This window comes from Sus scrofa, chromosome 7, assembly GCF_000003025.6.
Source record: "Sus scrofa isolate TJ Tabasco breed Duroc chromosome 7, Sscrofa11.1, whole genome shotgun sequence".
Taxonomy (NCBI): domain Eukaryota; kingdom Metazoa; phylum Chordata; class Mammalia; order Artiodactyla; family Suidae; genus Sus; species Sus scrofa.
The window spans coordinates 11,448,167-11,470,244 of NC_010449.5; the positions used below are offsets into that span (position 1 = coordinate 11,448,167).

The 22,078-nt window shown below is 44.9% G+C and overlaps 1 protein-coding gene across 8 annotated transcripts in view; it reads left to right on the forward strand.

The window, feature by feature from the left end:
* Positions 1 to 22,078, forward strand: part of JARID2 (jumonji and AT-rich interaction domain containing 2) — a 243,473-nt gene that overhangs the window by 89,924 nt on the left and 131,471 nt on the right. The window contains exon 1 of one of the 8 annotated variants that reach the window (XM_021100208.1): positions 14,574 to 21,625. The exons of the other annotated variants lie outside the window; for them this stretch is intronic. Coding sequence (XP_020955867.1) covers positions 21,617 to 21,625 — 9 coding nt within the window. The 5' untranslated portion in view covers positions 14,574 to 21,616. Of the gene's footprint in view, positions 1 to 14,573; positions 21,626 to 22,078 lie in introns of those variants that run through there. 8 annotated transcript variants of the gene reach the window in all.

The following is a 22,078-nucleotide window of genomic DNA, read 5'->3' on the forward strand; positions in this document are numbered from 1 at the left end:
CAGTTCCCTCCAATTCCATGAGGCAACACTTCCAGACAGACCCCTGAGTTGAGAAGGGGACTAAAAATCAGGTTAAAATGAAAAGGTCAACTCTCCAGTATCCTGCCAAACACCATAGTTGCACCAGGTCCCTGGGGGGAGGGATCAGCAGCCACTGAGGAACCTGCAGAGATACCCCATTAACTGGCTAGAAAGCGTCCTGTCCAGTGGCTGGTATCTGGTGTTGCTGTGGCGCAGTGTAGGCTGGCAGGTGTAGCTCCGATTCGACCCCTAGCCTGGGAACCTCCATATGCCGTGGGTGTGGCCCTAAAAAGACAAAAAGACCAAGAAATAAGAAAACCAATTAAAAAAAAAAAAAACCCAAAACACTTCCCAAAGCGGGATTGAGATTATGTCAAAGAGGTGGATGTGTGTTGGAGCTGAGCGCGTATAACTGTCGTTCCCTGTAAAATCAAGGCGATTGTACCTCAAAGAGGCTGTGCCAAGTGTGGTTCCATCAGCGTCTTGGAGGGGGAAGGGCAGCTTGATACCCTGTCACTGTGCCCTCCAACAGTTAGCAGATGTTCTGTGAGTTAATGGGGCCCTTTAGTTATCTCTGACAGAAGCAGGGTCTGGTTAAGATCAGATCATTTAGACTAATGCAGGTTGATCTTGGCGTAGTAATCAGAAGGGACTAAGCCAGCCAGACAAGGAAAAGCCAGTGGTGAATTGTTAGATTAAAAAATAAAGCAATTAATAACTTGGAAATAGCTTTGGTGTCCTTGGCTCACTTTGCAGTCATTCATTCAAATGTTTGCCACTGTTAGCTTTCCTTGGGAGTATCTTTTAAAGAGCCTCAACGTCTTGGCTACATGCTGCTGACCTTGCTGGTCTGGGCATCTCTGTTCTCTCCTGCCCTCCTTTCAGCCCTCAGGAGATCAGGGAGACGACCAGCCTTTGGGTTGCTTTGGCAGCAATATAACACCTCACTGTTTGGCATTTGTCCTGTAGCTTCAGTTTAACTTCATGTTTGCCGAATGTTAACCTAATGCATATGTATTACAGAGTTGAATGCGAAGTTTGCTTGAGAAGCACATGAATTTCTGTCACACCTGAGGAGTGATTTTATAGTTTCCAGTGGTAGCTGTGCAACTCACTTTCATAGTTTGACTCTACGGTAGTAGTCAAACCTAAAGCAATTTTGGAAAGTAGAAGAAAAGTGAGGCATTCACTGATCCAGTGGGTGATGCCTGAGTGTGTGTGTGTGTGTGTGTGTATATCTTTCTTTATATATTCTTGTGACAGAAATTTTAAGACCATCTTGTCTCTTTTCTTGGTCTGAAGTTTTCTTACCAGTCAACTCTTACATAGCTGTAATAATTTTAATTCCCCCCTCTTGTAATGCTTGGGCATCTCTCTCTTTTTACTAATAACTTAATCTGTAAAGTGGTGTTAATAATATTATAGTAGTTTTGAAGACTTGGATTATGTGCTATTTTGGATTATCTTCTGCTTTTAGTATGGATAGTTGAGAAGCCATTAAAAAAAGTGTTTTTGTCAAAGCCTAATTTAATTAGAAAGGTGAGTTTGCTGTTGTTGCAAAAATCATAAAATGCACATCAAATGTGATTTCTCTCTGTGGCACTGTTGATAATTTGAGTTTTTTTTTTTTTTTTTTGAAGCTGCAGCTGTCTTCCAGGCTCAAGGATGATAGTTGGCTGGTGTTCTTGCTGCTACACTTCTAGAATATTTTCTAAGCTTTGGGGTAGAGACTTAAACACTGCTTATCTGTATGTGTAGATAGGTTTCTTGCAAGGCCTTTTCAGGAGGGGTTAGATCCAGGAATGAAGTGTCACAGGTCTAATAATAGGAACCTGCATCTGAACCCCTTGTGGTTCAGCACCTCTCCCCCTAGCTCTGCTTTGGTTCTGTATCGTGACTGGAGCTGCACCCCAATTTGAGAACCTTTTATTTTTTCCTTTTTCCACCCACACCCTCGACCTATCAAAGTTCCCAGGCCAGGGACTGAATCTGAGCTGCAACCTACGCCCCAGCTGCGGCACCACTGGATCCTTACCCACTGCGTCAGGCTGCGGCGAAGGCTGCCGCAGAGACACTGCTGGGTTATTAACCCGCTGCTCCACAGCGAAAACTCCGAGAACCATTTCAAATTGGTTTGTCTTTGTACTGAAAATCTAAAGGTTGAGGTTGTCGATTTTATCTTGGTGTAGCCATTGTATTCCTGACTTTTGCCTGTGTCGTCGAGAAAGTGCTTTTGATATGAATTAGACAGTGTTAGTGTTTGGCTAAGTAGTTGATGTCTGGGTAAGGGATATATACGAGTCAATCGAAATTCAATTTAAAATTAAATATAGCTGACACTTTATTAGTATTATGTTGAGAATGAAGACCTTACATCTGTGCATTTTATAAATTTATGCCTTTTATAAACTTTCCCTTATCACCACTTAATTTTCTTTAGAAGAAGTTTTCTGAAGAGGATTTCAATCTTCTTACGCTTCCTAGAGTAGCATGGGGCACGGCTCTGGTTTAACAGCGTTGTGTTATGTTCGAGGTGCCGTGTCCTGTTTGGGTCTCATTGTGTCTTGGGTAGACTTCACATTGTGAGAAACCGCTTGGGTTGAATCTCCCTCCTGCCACTTACTGTGAAAATCTGGGTCAAGTTAGCCTTTCCTTCATGGGGGTGTTCTGAGAATTAATTGTGGTCATACATGTAAAGTGTTTTCAATAAACGTTTATTGCGTTTCGTTGTTGCTCAGCTGTTTGTATTTGCAATAATGAATTACAATTAACTGAATTTCCTGTCTGGAATACTACATTCTGTGGGTTTTTTTTTTTTTTTTTTTTTTTTTTTTGGTCAGATGTAGATTGGAACCTTTGAAGAGCGGTTCAGAGTCTCTCCATCCTGTTCAGTGTGCACTGAAGTGTCTCTTTGGTGAATGTTACTTTGGTGGTTTAGAGGAGTTTAAATGCACTTCCCAGCGATCCTGGCATGCATTAATATATTCATTTATTCACTAGGAGAGTAATCCATTTTTTATTACACAGTAGCTTATAGCAGGTGTTAGAAACTCCTGTTGTTAACGCTAATGACAATCAACATCGAACTTTTTTCTTCACTGTCTGCTCTCTTGTGGTTTTCGACCATTTATTCTTAATTGTCATGTATAATGGAAGTAATTAAATCCATGAGTTGCCTCCTCTTGTTATAAATGTTTGCACCCCTTTTAAGTTTTCTTGGCTTTCCCAGATTCTGGTTTCAATTAACATGCTGATAGTTCTCTGGTTTATAGGGCAGAATAGTTGGCTTTCGTGTGGCTTTTTTCCTTCTTCCTTCTTTTCTGCTTTTGGTTGATGCACCTGTGTTCGTGACTCTAGAATTCCTTCCCTTATCTGGAAGAGAGGGGGCATGTGGAATCATTGCTTAAAGAAGGCTTCTTGGCCACCTCTTTGGGCATTGCTTGATGTCTTTTGTCCTGAGTATGCTCCGAGGACGGAAGTGTTTAGATGTTTGTAATTGCAAATAGATTTTAAATATACTGCTCAAATTTAGGAAATTAAACTATTTAATATCAGCAAAAAGCCTAAGGCCGTGTTGCTGCCCACACACCACAGGTGCCAAATAGAAACGTGGAGACAGAGTTTTGGGTGAAAGAGAAAAAAATAGCTTTTATTGCTTTGCCAGGCAAAGGAGGCCCCAGCGGGCTGAAGACTGTGCCCCTTTTGGGGAAGAATTGCAGGGAGTTTTATGGTCCAAAAGGAGAAAACAGGGTTTCAGATAAGAATCAGGATTGGGACAAAGGTGCATTCTTCTTTCTTTGGGGGATTCTTAGTCATCGAAGCTGGCGTCAGGAGATACCGGCCTGATTCTGGTGCTGGTCTTCTGGGTTATTGCCTAGAATAACAGTACTTAGGAAAAGGGGATATTGGTCAGAGATTAGAACAAACTAGGAAAGTTCCTGAAAAACATCATGTGTGATAATCTTTAACCCACAGGCAATTGTGCTGAGGGTGCCTGATCTTTAGCTTACAGGTGGTTGCATTTAGGGGTGCAAATAAGGGAGCACGAGGAAGGGCTACAAGCCGTTCAGTTTTAAAGTACTCACTTCTAAAGGAAGCATAAGGAACATAGCTTTCCTCTTAGGTGTATAATATGCCCACAGCATTATGTCCCTTGAGAGGGAACAGGGGTCCTGCCCCAAGGCTGTGCTAGCGCTGCTTGACTGCTCCTCCCTGGGTCTCTGCATCCCCTTCCTTCCCTGATCAGCAGCTGTCTGAACCTCTCCCCTTGGAACTCAGGGAAGGCCATGGCGGCTGAATAAGGCCCATTTCCTACAAACTGGAAATGGGGGACACAGAAAGGCTTTTGTGCCCAGGAGCCCCACAGGGTCACAGTATTTGTAACCCAAGTGATTCTGTGATTAAGTTTGAATGTGTTGATGTATTGCAAAATTCCATGAAAGTATGGGGTGGTGGTGGAGAGAAGAGAGTTGCGTGCGTCTCCTGAGAGAGTGATTATTTTATTTATTCTAAGTATTTTTACCTTCTAAGTTTTCAGAATCAATTTTGCCTTCCCTGATTATGTACGTGGCTGGTGAACATTTGTGAGGAATTGTTTACGTGGCTGGTGAGCATTTGCGAGGCGTGTTTCAGTTCTCTTTATGTGTGTTTTAGGTTCCTAGGTATATGGTGTATGCAGTGTTTGATTTTTTTTAGGATGTGAAGGAAAATGGGGCCAAGAATGACACATTGTCCACTGATGACGCCGATGTCTTCTTAAAAGATAAAGTTCTGTTGGGGTCTAAAAATTGACACTGTGTGTTGGTGGTGGTGGCCTGAATCCATTTTAGAGAACAAGGACATTTAATTCTGTCTCTGTTGCTTTCTCTTGAAATTTTCTTTGTTGGCTGCGCCTGTGACATATAGAAGTTCCCCAGGGCCAGGGATCGAACCTGCAGCAGTGACTTGAGCTGCTGCAGTGACAACACCCGATTCTTAACCTGCTGCGCTACCAGAGACGTAATTTTCATTGCAGCAGATGACTGTGTGTGGAGAGAGCTAGACGGTATTTTCTAAAATGTGTTTGGAAACTTAGACTGACGGGTTCATACTTGACATAAGCTCACAGAAATAGTTTAAAGTTTTAATTTGATTTAATATTTTGTTCCAGATGTTTACCGGTGAATTTTCTTTCCCTTTTTAGTTATACTTGAAAGGGCTCTTTCTTTCTTCTCTAGTATAAAAATGTCAAACTCCAAGTTACCCTTTATTCTTCATGGAAACCATTAGCGGGTAAAAAGCCCACCAGCAGGCCTTTGCAGACGGAACCACGCAGCTAGATGAGAAGCAGCTGGACCCGGGGGCGGCTGGGTGGAGCCCCCAGAACACTGACGTTTGGCTGCTGCTGACGTTTGGCTTGTACTCTTCACTTCCTCTTGGGTGGGTCATTGAGGAGAGTTAGGCCCATTAGTCAGATAAATTATTTCAGTGAAAGAGGCAGGTCAGCATATCCCATCTGAGGCTCCCAGGGTCAACGTTGGAGACGCAGTGGTGGCCCTGGAAGAACTCCAGGGACAAGGTGGGAAAGGGTTTTTCACGTTGGTACTGCGTGTATTCGGGGTGGAAAGTGTTTCCAGCCAGGTCGTTTAGACCGTCTTGTAATGTGACCTCGAAGTTCTACTTTTTTGTTAAAAAAACAACAGGAGTTCCCGTCGTGGTGCAGTGGTTAACGAATCCGACTAGGAACCATGAGGTTGCAGGTTCGATCTCCGCCCTTGCTCAGTGTGTTAACGATCCGGCGTTGCCCGGAGCTGTGGTGTAGGTCGCAGATGCGGCTTGGATCCTGTGTTGCTGTGGCTCTGGCGTAGGCTGGCAGCTACAGCTCTGATTTGACCCCTAGTCTGGGAACCTCCATATGCCGCGGGAGCAGCCCAAGAAATGGCAAAAAGACAAATAAAAAAAACAGCAACAGCAGGAGTTGTGTCTCAGTGGTAATGATCCTGACTAGGATCCATGAGGATGCAGGTTCAATCCCAGGCCCTGCTCAGTGGGTTAAGGATCCTGTGTTGCTGTGGCTGTGGTGTAGACCGGCAGCTGCAGCTCCCGGTTCGACCCCTAGCCTGGGGGAACCTCCATATGCCACAGGTAAAGCCCTAAAACACACAAACACACCAAGACGACAACAGCAGCACCCCATCTATGAGGTCACCTATGGGTGAGGTGGTAGGTGAGTACTGGTTAGTTATTAAGGGTCTAGTTGCTGTCTTAGCTTTTGTTCTCTGATTAAAGACGACGACTTCCTTTGAGTGATGGATGTTACTATGCAAAAATGTAGAAGCCTTCCATCTGAGAGTGGACTTTGTGGGCGGGTGAAATTTTCGTGTCTCCATCCATGACCACAACCCCGTGAGAGGCCCTAATTAGGCCCATGTGAGGGAAGTGGGCCTGACTGGGTTATCCAGACAGAATGAGCGGAGGGAAGTTTTCAGTCAGAACTGTTGGCAGGTGGGAAAATTCCCATTTCTATTTCCAGGGCTGTTCAGCCTGGAGGTAGAGGGCAAATTAAAGAGCACGGTTTTAGAAATGGGGTTGGGTTTTGGCATTAGCAGCTTGATAATTGCAGTTTTGGCAAAAGCTCCTCAGCAGGGTTTGGCTCGCCTGGAGCTCCTGAAGAAACAGTGAAGAGACAAGGAAGGGATGCCGTAGGGGACGTCTGAGCCCAGCGGAACAGCCCCCCGCCCCCCTCCTCAGCCTGCGGCTTCGTGTGTATCCCCGAGACTGAGGGAAAGCCGAGGACCCAGTGGCTCAGAGAGAGCAGTTTCTTACTCTGGCTGTCAGCTTAACGCATGCAGTGTCATTTTATTTTATTTATTTATTTATTTATTTATTTATTTTTTGTCTTTTTGCCTTTTCTAGAGCCGCTTCCCACGGCATATGGAGGTTCCCAGCTAGGGGTCGAATCGGAGCTGTAGCCGCTGGCCTACACCACAGCTCACGGTAAGGCCGGATCCTTAACCCACTGAGCGAGGCCAGGGATCGAACCCGCAACCTCCTGGTTCCTAGTCAGATTCGTTAACCACTGCGCCACGACGGGAACTCCTGCAGTGTCATTTTAGCCGCACTTCTCTACTGCTGTGTTTTGGAGACGTGGCACATGCTGTGGAATGTGTTTTGGATGAAGGTGGTTCTCCTCCATTTTTTGTTTTGTTTTGTTTTTTGTCTTTTTAGGGCCACACCCGTGGTACACGGAGGTTCTCAGGCTAGGGCTCAAATCGGAGCTGTAGCCGCCGGCCTACACCAGAGCCACAGCAACGCCAGATCCGAGCCATGTCTGCGACCCACACCACATCTCATGGCAACGCTGGATCCTTAACCCACTGAGCAAGGCCAGGGATCGAACCCTCAACTTCATGATTCCTAGTCGGATTCATTTGCACTGTGCCACAGCGGGAACTCCTGGTTCTTCTTCTTGATCTTGGATCTTTTGTCACAGATGCCACATCTGGCCATTTGTGGTTTTATCGTCCATTAGGTGGTGACAGTTGGAGAGAGTGGTTCAGTGGTGGTAGCCGGGCGCCCTGTATCGGAGAACTAAACCTGAAATTTTCTCAATTATTTGTTCTGTGCGGTGGATGCACAGCCTCTGTTCTAACAACTCAGGGCCAGAATTTGGGGAGATAGGTCAAACTCGAGGCGAGAGCAGTGGTGGAGCCTAGAATCAGCATCAGCATCAGCGGGCTCTGCGGGGGGAGGCCATTCTGGAGGGCTGCTTTTCTGTTCCTTTGTGCTGCGTAGTGACCAGGTCCCTCACGTGGCCACGGTGTCATGCTCTCTCCACGAAGAAGGCAGGCTGCCTGTCTTCCTGCTTTAGCTTACCGCAGTGTCTTTATCTCTGTCTGGAGACGTTTATCAAAATATGTATCCAATTAAGTGTCTGTCTGCAGATATTCTTTGATCATCAGCATGGAGACCATGTAGCCGTTGGGGGAACTTTGGTGTTATCAGTGCTGGTACTCGGTAATTATTCTATTTCTTTGACTCTAAGATGTATTTCGTTTTCATATTTTAAAATGTTTAAAGTGAGAAATAAGCAGGTGGCACCTGCTTGTTCCATAGCCTGAGCATGAGTGGATTTGGTCATTTTGGTTCATCGTGCTGTCACTGCAGTCAAGTTATAGGTACTTGTTGATCTTCATGTGTTGGAATTAACTCCTATTTAAACAAGATTCGAACAGATCATCTCAATGCCAGATCATGTCGTAAAGTTATTTTGAGTAAACAAAGGTACAGAAACGAAGCAGTAGGCTGTCAGTTTGATATCAGTGAAACAAATATTTGTCATGGCCAGAATTTCATGGTTTCATGCAAAAAACCGCCAAGTGTTTTATGGTACCTGAACAAAGAAAGATGTTTACCCAGTGGATAAACATTCTGTTTGGTTCAGGAGGATTGCCTATTTCAGGGTGCCTAAAGGCAGGAGGAACTGGACTTAAAATTCAGAGCAAAAAGCTGTTATCTTGCATCACGATCAGTGAGTGGACAGCATCACTTTCGTCCTGGTGGCATCTAACGTAAGGGTGCCTTTCGTACGAGACACCAGTACTTTGAAGGAAGAGGACGTTGTGAAACATAAAACTGTGCTCCCAATGAGGAGACTTGAGCTCACGCTGTGGAGTTGGCATGTGGTCGGGGACCAGGCACTGCTCTGAGTAAGTCCGCGATTCTGCTCGGAGAGCCACGGGCTGGTCCTCTTGGTTGGGAGAAAACGTTTCTGAGGTGGAGAGAGACAGCTTCAGCCGATACATGAAAGGTGAACATGGGCTACTTAGGGGAAAAGCTGGCAGAGTTGGGGCAGAACTCCAGCTTTGCCCACATGGCTGGCTGCCTCGGGTGGCACTGGTCACACACAGCCCTCCTCCCAGCCCAGGGCAGGGCGGCGTCCTGCAAAGACATTGGCATAGTGTAGCAGGAGGTCTGCGTGCCCCCAGAGTCCAGGTAACCTTTGTGACCATTGTTGAGGCTTTGCAGGCCCCTCTGCTGCCCTCACATGTACGTTTTGGTGCCCGTGCATCGTGCTGCGTTGCCTCAACGGAAGCCCGGTTATACCGGGGCCTCTGAGAAGGAGCTGTTTTGGGGCCAGTGCTTTTATATTTGATAATTTTTTTTTAAAGGAGAAATCGCTTTACGGGTTAAGCGTCTATAGCCTTCTGCGAAGTTGCTGTGTGGTCCCTGTGTGCACGGGCTCTTGTGCGGCATTATGAATTGGATGTTTTGGCATCGGGAGCCGCTTCACTTGGCAGGAGAGCGCCTGAGTCACTCCCTGCTGCTGCTTCCAGGCTCTCCCTGCTCCTCGCTTCCCTCTGCCCATCACATCCCAGGAGGTTCCCTCCACAAACTAGCCCGAGCTTGGCTGGAGAGCTGCTCAAAAGGAGCAGATCCTCCTGTAGATAAGCTCTTTTAAGAAGGAAAACCACTGCGTGCTGGCTCCTGAGGCCAGGAGGTATTTAAAGTCCATGTTGATTTTTCTTTTTATCTTTTTTGTCTCTCAGATGTAGCACAGGAGCTTGGCTCTGCCCACCGGCCCCTCCCAGGACAGACAGGCAGGCGTCTTCCTTCCCATGAACCCGGTCTTTCCTGCCCGCTTATCTTCCCAGTTCCCCTCCTCCCTGAAATCCTATTTGTTCTTAGAGGCAAATTAATTTATTGACATGTAGTCCTTTGCAAGGCTGCTGGGAATCTGAGCGCTGATACTTAGCTGAGACTCCTGCGAGGTTCCAGGTTGAATCACCAAAGCTCTCGGGGTTGTTAATGAGGAACTATCTTTAGTTTCCCCTCCGCCAGCCCACTTCCTCAGCACTCATGTCACATTGTCCTCTGTCTGCAGGACACACCCACTGTCACCGTGCTGAAGAGGCAGCCTTGAGGAGGCACACACCTGCCTCTGCAGGGTCACGGGTCACTGAACGGGGGAGGGAGGTCTGTGTCTGCGAGACGGGAAGCTGCTGCCCCTTGGGGTTTCCTTCCCTCCCCAGCTTAGTTCTCTCTTAACCTGCTTCCTAACCTCCTGTATACATGAAGCCGTCTGATTGCCCACGAAGGAGGACAGTCCTATCATGTAGGGAACAGACATGGGGTGGATGGTGTGCTTCCTGCTGCTGGAGCTGGAAGGGTAGCCTGCAACTCCCACCTCTTCCAGTGCGGCCGTGATTCTAAATTCTCTGTGGCCGCTCATCAGAGGTGCAGAGTAGAGCAGGTTTTGCACGTCAGTGCAGAATAGCACAGCAGAGGCGATTTATTGGCCGAAGGCGCCTTTGCTGAGATGTAGCAATACTTTGTTCTTATTGCTGAACATGTCCATTTACAGATAGAACACCTTTTATCCCCTCGTCGTTTGTGGGCATTTTGAGTGGTTTTTTTGTTTTGGCCATCATGCATGATGTTGCTAGGTATATGCAAGTTTTGGTGTGGACATACAGTTTCATTTGTTTGTCTTGGGTGTGGAATTGCCAGGTCCTGTGGTGACTTGGTTGAACTTCTTGAGGAATAGCCAGACTGGTTTTCAAAACCATTGCCCCCTTTTCAAGCCCACCAGAATGTGTGAAGGATCTAATGGCTCCACATTCCTGTCAGCACTTATTACTAAGGTGTGTTTTTTTGATTACAGCCATCCTAGTGGGTGTGGTTTTGATTTGCAATTCTCTCATGACCTAATGCTGTCAAGGATATTTTCATGTGTTTATTACCCGTTTCTTATATTTTAGAGTAGAAACCTTGGGTCCATTGATACTATCCCATTGAGAGAAACTCTAAGTAAGTTTCAGTGTATTCGTATGTTCTTTATGTAAATTTCTAGTTTACTGCTAGTTTTTGAAAAGTTTTGGAGGTTGCAGAATTGTTTTTTCCTCTATTTTGGTAACAGTAAACACAATGACTGGGAAGGGCTCTCTAACTGAATAATAATATATAAAATCCCAGCCCCCGTCTAATGTCATATCATAAGGTTAATTATCGGAATTCTAGCAGTCAGTTGAAGGCTTAGAAGGGAAGACCCTGCCACTTTAAATGATCTTGTTCCTAATGTGCAAGCCATGTTCTTTATGGAAGAATCAGAACAACAGTAAAACCCTCAACCAATTTGCCACTCCCCTGACCCCTGTGATTTCAATACAGGAGAAAAACAACAACAACAACACACTTTTCCAATTAAAGCAACTTAATTACCTTGCTGTTCCTAGGGAAACACAATAAACTTTGAGAGAGGGTAGTTCCACCCATTATGTTGACCTACTCAGGTGTTCCTCCTTCATTAATGAACTTGAACTGATTGCCTATTTACACTAAAAGTGAAACAACTGGGAAAGAATCTTGAGCCTCATTTTCCTTCAGCCTCCTCACGTACAGCTTAAGATAGCAGGGGCTGCGTAACGGACCTGAATATATACTCAGTCCTAATGCCTGGAGCCTGCTCCTTTCCCTGGGAAGAGGGTCTTTGCACATGTGGTAAGTTAAGCATCTTCAGCAGGGAGAAGGTCCTGGATGGTCCAGGTGGGCCCAGTGTAATCATAAGGGTCCTTATAAAACTGAGGTAGGAGCATCAGAGGTAGAGAAGGGAGACGTGAAAGCAGAGCCAAACGGTGGGAGTGATGCTTTTTGAAGAAGAATGGGGCCACAAGCCAGGGAACCTGAAAAAGCAAGGAATTGGATTTTCCCTCAGAGCTACCGGAAGAAACGAGCCTGGCCAAATTCTTCCAGTTTAACCCCGTGAAACCTATTTTGAGCTTATGGCCTTCAGAACTGTAAGAGAATAAATTTGTGTTTTAAGACACGAGTTTGGGGTTATCGTTAGCAGCAGTCAGAAATGAGGTTAAACGTTACCCGTGTTTCTTTGTCCTCATTAACGGAGGGGTGGACTTGAATTTGTTCGCTTATGTGAGTTAACTTACCTCTTTGACTCTCATTAATTTTTTAGGATGAAAAGTAATTAACTTTATCATCCCTAGAAAATCAAGTGTTGAATGTATTGAATGCTACAATGTTGCATATATTTGAATCTTGCCACCTTCCTGGTGGAATTCAGCCAGTTACGTATATATGTATTTATACATGCGTTTTAGGGCCACCGTGTATGGAAGTTCCCAGGCTAGGAGTTGAATTGGAGCTTCAGCTGCTGGCCTACACAACAGCCACAGCCACACAGGCGGGATCCCAGCCGCACCTGCGACCTACACCACAGCTCACGGCAATGCCGGATCCTTAACTCACTGAGCAAGGCCAGAGATCAAACCTGCATCCTCATGGATACTAGCTGGGTTCGTAACCTGCTCAGCCACTGCAGGAACTCCCTGCTGGTGTAATTCAGCCAGTAATTTAGTTAGGAAGCTCCCAACAAATGAAAATTTTAGGTGTGGGAAATGCTCTGAAGAAAGTTAAAGCAATTATTTAGATTGCGTAGGTGTTCAGAGAAGGGTTCTTTGAGAAGGTGACTGAGGAATGAATATTGTGAGATAAGCAAAGATCCGGAGGAAGAGAATTGCAAGGGCAATAGAAATGCAAGAGTTTCTTGGGATGTGCGTTCAGACCAGTGCAGGCTACAGCGAGGATGCAAAGAAAAAATACTGACAATCAAGCATTATCCCCACACCTTACTCTGTCCCTTTCTCTTTATTTGGTCACTGCTGTTTGTCAGGCAAAGGGTCTTGGAATAGAAGGAGCAAACCCCACAGAAACCCCTTCCTGTCCTGTCCCATAAGACATTTATGGGTCTCAACAAGTAATTAGAAATCTCTCCTTATACATTCTGTTGATTTTTAAAAATGTCGTTGTTAGGAATTTTTATCGTCAGAATAATAAGCAAGCTGCTCTTTGGTTTGCATAGGCTGCGGTATTATTAATGATAGATTTTGTATGCAGGAATTGTTAAATCTTGTACTGGGTGAAAAGTGGTTATGGATTTGTTTTTCATACCATTGGATGGTTTTACAAGCCTTTAAAAACTCAAACCCAGTTTGCCAGTAACATTTCTGGAACTTTGATTTGGAATAAAATATTAATAATTTCATTATTCTCAGTATCTGAAAAAACTTAATCTTAAGTACAGTTTGTTTTGAGATTAGCAAATTTATGACAAAGTTCTGTTGAGGTGAGATTTACATGATACAAAATTCATCAACTTAATCGTTTTGACGTGTTTGCATGTCAGCGATTTCTTTGACCAGAGTAAGATAAGACGAAAGGCTTCAGAGTGCTGGTTGTTCTGAGCTTTTTGCTCAGTGCGGAGCCACAGGTCATCACTAGGGAAGTCCCTGGGTCTTAAGACAGGGGTGCTGGAGCCAGACCGCAGGTCCTGCCACCATGTCCTCTTGCTTTCCTGCCCGAAGCAAGTCATCCGTTTCCCCATCAGGCGTTATTTCACCACCAGTCTCTTAGAAGGTTGCCTGGGCTGTGGCGATGCTACCGTAGGAAGAGATAACATGGGAGTTTGAAGGAATGAAGATACCAGTTTTCATTACAGAGCAGTTCTTGGTCAGAGGCCTGCAAGGTACAGACAAGTGAGGATTATGAGGCCAGTGCAAAGACTTATCTTTATGTTCTTCATTCATTTTTCATGTTTTCTGTGCTTCCTGTCTTTAATCATAGGTTTATTATAGATTAGAATTAAAAGAAATTATCGAGGTGTAGTTGATTTACAGTGCTGTGTTATGAGCTTCAAGTTTATACCAAAGTGAATCAGTTACATGTATATCTGTTCTTTTTTCCCATATAGATTATTGCAGAGTATTGAGTCTCCTTGTTAGTCACCTATCTATAGATGCTGGTGTGTTTGTATTAAGTCCCTCCTCCCACTTTATCCCTCCCCCCACCGTTTCCCTTGTAGTAACAGTAAGTTTGATTTTGAAATCCGTGAGTTTGCTTCTGTCTTATAAGTTATTTTGTATCATTTTAATTAGATTCCACATAGAAGTGATGTCATATGACATTTGTCTTTCTATGGATTCGATTTATTTATCTATTTACTTTGCTTTCTAGGGCCGCACCCGCAGCACATGGAGGTTCCCAGGCTAGGAGTCCAATCGGAGCTACAGCTGCCGGCCTCTGGCACAGCAACGCAGAATCTGAGCTGTGTCTGCGACCTAAATCACAGCCATAACAACGCTTGATCCTTAACGCACTGAGCAAGGGCAGGGATCTAACCAGCAGCCTCATGGTTACCAGTCAAGATTCGTTTCCGCTGAGCCACAACGGGAACTCCTGGATTAGATTTAAACAGTACATATCTGTGAACTTAAAGTGATTTAAAGTTTCAAAGTGGTAACATCATGATCACAATGGGAGCTAGTGTGGCTGGCCTGCCTTCCAACATTCATCTGAGATGCACACTCAGGCTCTTAAGCTTTTTTTTTGCTTTTCGCTTTTTAGGGCCACGATCTGGCATATAGAGGTTCCCAGGCTAGGGGTCTAATTGGAACTGCAGCTGTTGGCCTACACCACACCCACAGCAATGGGGGATCTGAGCCGCGTCTTCGACCTACGCCACAGCTCACGGCAACACCAGATCCTTAACCCACTGAGCAAGGGCAGGGACCGAACCCGCAACGTCATGGTTCCTAGTCGGATTCGTTTCCACTGTGCCACGACGGGAACTCCTTCTTAAGCTGTTTTTAAGGGAGACTGTCTAAATAATTTTGAGTATTGATTTAAAAAAAAAAAAATCCAAGACACTGCGATTGATTGGAAAATGTTGTACCAAATGTACAGGAAAGAGTAAGTGAGAGTTAGTGGAAATAAATTCTCAGATATTTTCTTGAGTCATATTGTTGGATTTTCCAGAAGCTTTTCTTGTATTTACGGATTGTGCTGTCACGTTATACCCTCGTCGCCTCTGCAGGCTTGTGGACGTGTCCCTTTGTCCCTTCCCCTGCTTGAGCCTCTCCCACATGTGTTTCTCTGCATCTCACTGAGAAGCAGTTCCACTTTCCTCCTAGTTTATTGTTGGCTGTGTAATTTTGTTTATGATGTTTTTCTTGCTGGCGGTTTTTCTGTACTCTGTACTCTGACTCAGGAAGCCCATCTCCTTTTCTATTTATGGTAATTACTAGAGAGCATTTTATTTTGGCCCTTGGGGAGTGCCTGCTGGGTTTCTTTGTGTGGGCATGTATGTTAAAATTGGAAAGTGTTCTCTTTGAGGTCAGGGCTTTTATAAAATAGTCTGAAAAGTTAGTCAGATGCCAACTGGCCATTAAAAAAAATAATAATAATTGTTTTGTATAGGATGACCTCTCCTCCCCTACCCCTTCCTTTTTTCTATCTTCTTTTTCTTCCTTTTAAGTGCTTTATCATCAACGTGAAGAATAAACCAGTCTGTTGCCATCATGTTAAAGGGGTGAGATCTGTTCTCTGGTGTGTGGGGTGTACAGGTCTTTTTGAGGCCTGCTTGGTAACTGGGGACAATGTTAGAAGCTAGAAGGAGGCAGGCAGGCTGCTCAGTCTCTCTTGATGTTTTCTAGAAGCCCAATTGTCTGGAACAAAACTTGAATTATATGTTAATGTGGTCAGGAGCTCTCACAGAGTCAAGCCTGGCGGTCCTTGTTCTGATGGCACAGAAAGAGGAAAGAACACTTCACTTGTGACCTACGGGTGACTTAAGGGCTGGAGTTACTCTGTTGCAACCTAAGCTTTGGGGTGATGAGAAAATGAACATATGAAGGCTTTTTTCCTCTTAATTTAGTTCTTAGTTCCCACTAAGGGGGTATTGGGGCCAAGGTGATCTGCCTTTCCAATCTCTCCCTTCTGATGTAATGAAATTAGCCAGCAGTCATGACCTAGTTTCCTGATACTTGTGCTGAGGTATTATTTGTATCTGTTATTGGCCAATCAGAGCTTAACTCCTGACTCATAGATGTGCAGGATTGGTTTTGCTCGTTCAGGTGGAGGTACTGAAAGCTTTGAATACCTTGTTCAGTGGGATTGAGCAGTAAGGGCTTGTTTTTTGTTTCAGAGAAAGCAAGCTTTAGTATCAGCTAAAACTTTGTTTTTCCTGACTTTGGAGAATACAGAATGCTCAATTTTAGAGAATGTCAGGAAGATGAAAATGTATTAAAACATTCTGTGTTCTATTTAAATAGTTTCCTTAGCAACTTTTGTTTTAAGCTTCATTTCCTCAACAGTTGTTTATTAAGATCCTAATGTGAACCAGGCCAGATATTCGGGAGTTGGTAGGAGATGAATGATTTTCTTGATTTTTTTTTTTTTTTTTTTTTTTGGCTGCACCCATGTGTCCTGGGCCAGGATCGAACCTACTGCGGCTCGGACAAAGCCAGATCCTTAACCTGCTGTGCCGCAAGGGAACTTACAGGATATGAATGATTTTAATACAGCGGAGACTGTGATTTTGTCAAAGCAGGGAGTGTTGATGGGTGGGTGTTGCCGGAGTTTGTTTTAGAGCCATGATTCTGAGTTTATCAAAATCTCAGGGCACAGACCGCGCGCGCTGGACCTGTGGCATCCGGGAGTCGTGGGGAGCTCTGTCCTTGATAGAGTTCCCCAGGGCATTTCCATGGCAGCCCTGCTGGGAGACTAGGATTCCAGAGAAGGGTTTCTGGAACATGAATCCCCAGCAGTGGATGCGGTAGACTGGTTGGAAAGATGGGAGTCGGGTTCCTGGGAACCCCGTGATGAGCAGTTGCAGGAGAGAAAAATCTTTTCATCAGGAGCTTGAGGTTTCCTGAAGGAGAAATGTACAGAGAAAGCACACCCACAGAGAAATGTGGGTTTGGTGATGGGGGTGGCTCGTGAGTGGGTGCCGTAGAAAACAACGTTGACCACTTAGTGGGAATTGTTTTCTGACTCCTTCCTCCAAGTCTTAGGGCCCAGCCAGGAGCCGGCATCCAGAAGTGGCTGCTCTGGCTCCTTCTGAGCTTCACTTGAGAGAGACAGGTGATAGTTTGTCTCACCTCTGCGCGTCCTTTCTGATTGGTGACCACTTGAAAGGTTGCCCGCAGGGTCTCAGCTGCTGTGCAGGGTGTCCTGTGAGCATATTTGGGGTTCCTGGGAGAGGGGGCCTCAGGTCTGCCTCTGTCTGCCTGTGGTGGATGTCGGTCACTTTTCTCATTTGCGTGTAAAGCTGTACATAGTAAGGGGGCATCAGGGGGTGTGAGACAGAGACTGAGCACGTGATTTATGACTTGGGATCACAGAACCTTCTCACAAGCAGCAGCCGTAGAGGTACAGCCTGGCCCCTGCTGAGCAGTGGGTTTCCAAGGTCTCCTCTGCCACATTATTGAACTTAAGACTTGGGGCTGTGATGGCCAGCGGAGCCATTTCTAGAACGTCTCTGGAGTGTGTGAAACAGTCCTTTTCCTCCGTGTTCAGCCCTCTGCCTTCACTCACTATTTGGAAACATCATTTCCCCTAAGTTTCTAAAAACCTACTTAGCCATAAAACGACTTGTCCAGGTCATCCAGCCCTTACCTGACTTCACCCCTGACTTCGGATGAAGAAGTTACCGATGTTTTTCTGCCCTTAGATAAAGAACTCAAAGTTGGAATCTAGGTTTGATATTTAACTACCAGCTGTGTTTCACATCTCTAGGTTTGACACATGGTCTGAACTTTGACCTGTATCTCCCAGCATCTGAATCGTCAACTCCAGCTCAGCATGTCCAAAAACTAAGTTTTTGGTTTCTCCCTCCCAAAGTGCTCTCCTTTCCCCCAACTCCATGTCCTGAGATGAATTTGGCGGGGGGTGAGGGGGGGTGTTACTCTTTGACCCCTTTTTGCTCTCACAGTCTACATCAGCACCCAGTTGGCTCAGCTTTTTAAGTGTTTCTAGAATGTAACCGGTCCTCATAGCCTCTTGCTACTTCCTTGTCTCTTCAGCTTTTGTGTAGGCAGTTGTCACAACCGTCCATAGTATCTGCCCCTCCCCACACACCTCCCATGGTTTATTATCAACCCAGAAACCTGTGTAGGCTTTTGAAACCTGTAAATCAAAATTTTACTTCTTTGTTCTAAACTCTTCCTTGGCTTCCTATTTAAAGTAAAATTATCATCTCCCCACTTCTGCTTAATTCTTTCACACATATTACCCCAAGTGTAAATTGTGCTTAATACACGCTGTGCTCATCACCTGAGTTTGGTTCCTCGTGTCATTGACGTGTCAACATAGGACGAACCATGACTTGCTTCTAGAAGGCCGCATTTGCTTTCTCAACAGCTTTGTTTGAAAATGAGATTGCATATACACTATGTCGCCTTTTGCGGGGGTCAGCCCTCTTCACTTTGGGGGAGCTTTGTCAGTCTGTAGGTAAGCAAGCATGAGTCTTTCCAATGAGTCATTTACTGGTCTCTCAGGCTTTACAGAGCTAAAAAAAACCTGCATGAAATGTCATTTTACATGGAAGAACTAATACTAGATAGAACTGGTTAGGATACAGGAGCCCATGCAGCTTTTCTGGTTTAGTTTAGGTGGCAGAAATAATTGTGATCTTTGCAGGTCATTGTGAAATTGTGATATAATTAAATCTTGTCATTGGACCAGGAATAGATTGGCAGTAGGTAATAGCTCACTTTGAATAAGATTGATATCTTGTGTTAAGGATCCTGGCCACATTGAATCATGTATTCCATGCATTATACAAACCAGGAACAGTGGGTAAATACTGAAACAGAAGCTGGTAAATTGAGCCTGATTGACTGCTGATATATTTCTTTGGTACCAAAGTATTGATGTGAAAGAGATTTGAGGATGGACTTTTATCTCTGTGTATTTAGAAAGTCTCTTCTTTATTTACTGTTGAATTATTGTGGAAGTCATGATCAATATTTAGTTAATAAACACTGAAGCTCCAGTTGCCTGCTCTCTGTTTTGAGATAGGGATACAAAGCTGTCGCCTCTACTTGAGATGCTCACCCCTGGTCAGTTAGGGGTATTGGGAGCTCCACAGTGGGAAGGACTTAAAGCCTAAGTTGGGTTGATGGTGCTTTTGTAGGCCACGCTGAGAAATTTGGAAATTCCCCCTTTAGTTAGTCATGGGGGAGCTTTTGAGTAGGGGAAGGAGTGCCACGCATTGATGGTTTTAGAAAGTAACACATTGCAGTGATTCATAAAGTAGAGATTGGGAAGGGCAGAGGAAAGAGAATTGAAAACGGTGGGGGAGGAAACAGGAAAACAGGGGAGAGTCAATAAATTGCATTATATTTGGCAATTATAATATGTTTCATGGCAGTGAGAAGTTATTATGCAAAGTCAAAATGAGAGTCAGATCCCTTGCAAAGCTGTGTACACCCGTGGTTCTCAAAGTGTGTTCCCTGACCCACAGCGTCAGCATCACCCCACCCCCAGTCCCCACCCTGGGAGAGACTGGGGGTGGATCTCGCAGTGTGTGGTTTGTTTCTCACAAATGTCCAGGTTGGCAGCCCCTTCCTTGGTTTGTACATCTCTGGAAATAGAGAATTCCAGAACTGGAGTTTAGGTCTCTCTTAAGATTGCTGCTTCTATGTGTTCATTATTGAAACGGTTTTGAGTGCCTGCCGTGTACTAGATTCACCCTACATGTTGGGAACACAAAGATGAGTCCACATGGCAGGTCTGCAGTTGCACAGACTAGCCAGGATGCGGTCTGCCCGAGCCTCCTGCCCCTCCTCTGGAAACGTCTGTGTGGTGCTGCTCCCCTGGCTGGCTGCAGAGGAGAGAAGGTGCAGAGGCAGGAGTACGTGGCCTGCCCCGCAGTGGCCTGCGTTCACTTAGCATTCGTGGGAAGCGCTGTTTGGAGGGGAGATGGGCAGGTACCTGGTTTCTGGAGATGCATTCCTGTGATGGTAGGATGCAGACCAATCCCAAAGTGGTCCTTAACTCCGGGGACCTCTGGAGGGTGTGAGAAAAAGGGGGAAAGGGCAGACATGGCGCGGTGTTCATTTATCTGAAATGCAAGGTTTATTTGTGTACTTTACTTGAACTTGAAATGTTTCACAAAATGGCCCCACAGACCCCTAATTGTTCTCCAGTGCAGCATGAGTAGACAGCCAGTCCCCTGGGAGTGTATATTCTTTGATGCTTATTTCCTGGGTGGAGGTCCGTGTAGAGCTCGTAAAGCCAGTCAGGTGTTGACAGAGCTCATAGAGTGACCCCAGCAGGGCCCTGGCGGGGGGCGGGGGGCGGAAAGAAACAGGAGTGTAAACACTGCGCTCACCCTGGGTGTGGCTCACTGGCCCTGGCAGGAGGCACTCCATCTCCGAGGTTTGGGTCCCCCTGTGGGTGCTGGGAGACTGGTTGGTGGAGTGCTGGCTTTTGTCTGGTCTTAATCCCAGAGGATTTACTTTGTAGGGAATTACCAAAAAAAAAAAAAAAAAAAAATGGTTTGAGGGCATCTTCAGGGCTTTCTTGTAGACTGAAGCATCCTAGACTCCATCCTCAGAATTTTCTGTGCATTCTTTGCGGATCTGGAAGGCACGATGTAGCAGAACAAATTGGAACCACTTCCCTGAGAGTTGTAGAGGGGATATCTGTTCTTAGCTAATTTGGACTCTGGTTTTCTGTGCCAGGTATTCTCATATTCTAGAATTTTCCTGCTAAGCTGAGTAGAGCATAAAAGTACGTGTTTTGAAATCTCGGGAATGTAGTGAAATGCACGAGAAAGTAACACAGTTGAAAACCCGTCCAGTTAATTCGAAGTGCTGCCCTAGAACAGCGCTGTCCAGTAGAACTTCTGTGTGGATGGAAACATTTTGGGGCTGAGCTGCCCATTTTTGGAGGCTTGTGGCTGTTGAGTCCTTGAAATGTGTCCAATACAAGCTAAGGAACTTAATTTTGAATTTTAATTAAGTTAGTCATAAATATGGCTGGCGACTACTCTATTGGATAGTGTATCTTAGAACGTGCCATTTGGGGGGACTTTGGGGGCATCCTTATTAGCATAAAAAGGCTGTAAAGATAAAAAGATCCAAATCATTCAGAATTCCTTTGGGACCCTCCCTGATAATAGTTTGTTCCCAAATGAGGTGGTTGTAGAGTCACTTTGCATCATAGCTCATTCTGGTTTTTTTCTAGGCAGGGATGTCTTGGTAATTTGACTTGATCTCCCCCTCCGTCCCCCCTTTGAAGGTAGATCGCCAGTGTGATTTCTGCTGGATTCTTGGGGATAATCCTGCTGATTATGTTGAAACAACAAACTGTCAGACCAGGAATTGCAGGGGGGTTGCAGGCGCTCACTGCTGTTCCCTGACTGCACCATTTAACCGTGAACGCGCCCAGGCTGCTGCCGCCTTGACAACGGCGGGTCTGACACGCTCAGACGCAAAAGAGCTGACTTGGCAGCTGCCCAGCAGATTTTTATAAAGCTCAGTTGGTGGCCGGAGATTCAGACTGTCAGAGTTGTGTTATGCAATAAATCGTTTTCAGCAGAAGTTCTTAATCCAATTTCAGCTGTAGCTTTTTTTTTTTTTTTTAAATAGGCGGTAATCAAAGATAAGTACACATTATTTAATGGGAGTTTGGAAGAAGTAAAACTCTCCTTGCATAAGCATTTTCAGACCGTTTACTTATCCTGGGAAGCATGTCTTTCGGAGAAAATTTGCTGCTTGAAGTGCTTTTAATTTAAAACCAAGGCAAAGGAACATCATTCATGAGTTCAGTAAGTCAGTGGCTTCCTGGCCACTTATCTAATTTCTAAGTGTGAATATTCCCTCATTTCTCTTTGATGTTTGTGTATTGACAGTTGAACCATTTTATGGAATTTAAAATGGATTAGCATCAAATTGACTTGAGAAATTGAGTTGATTTCTAGTGGAGAAAATATTTTGTTAAAAGAGGAAGAAACAGTTTTAGCCTAAGTTGTATCTCTCACATTTTCATTCAGTGTTCTTTCTCTGGCTCGGTAAATCCTTGTTTATATGGAGTCTGTGCCAAGAATTAACATCTCCAGCAAATTGTCATCATTATTATTATTGTTATTGATTCTTTCATTGTTCTTTCAAACTGTTGATGGAAGAGGCTGATACTGCAGATAGCAACAGATTGCATGAAGTAGGATGATTTTAACAGCAGGTATATGCAAAAATGTTTCTAGACATTTTTCCGTGGAAGG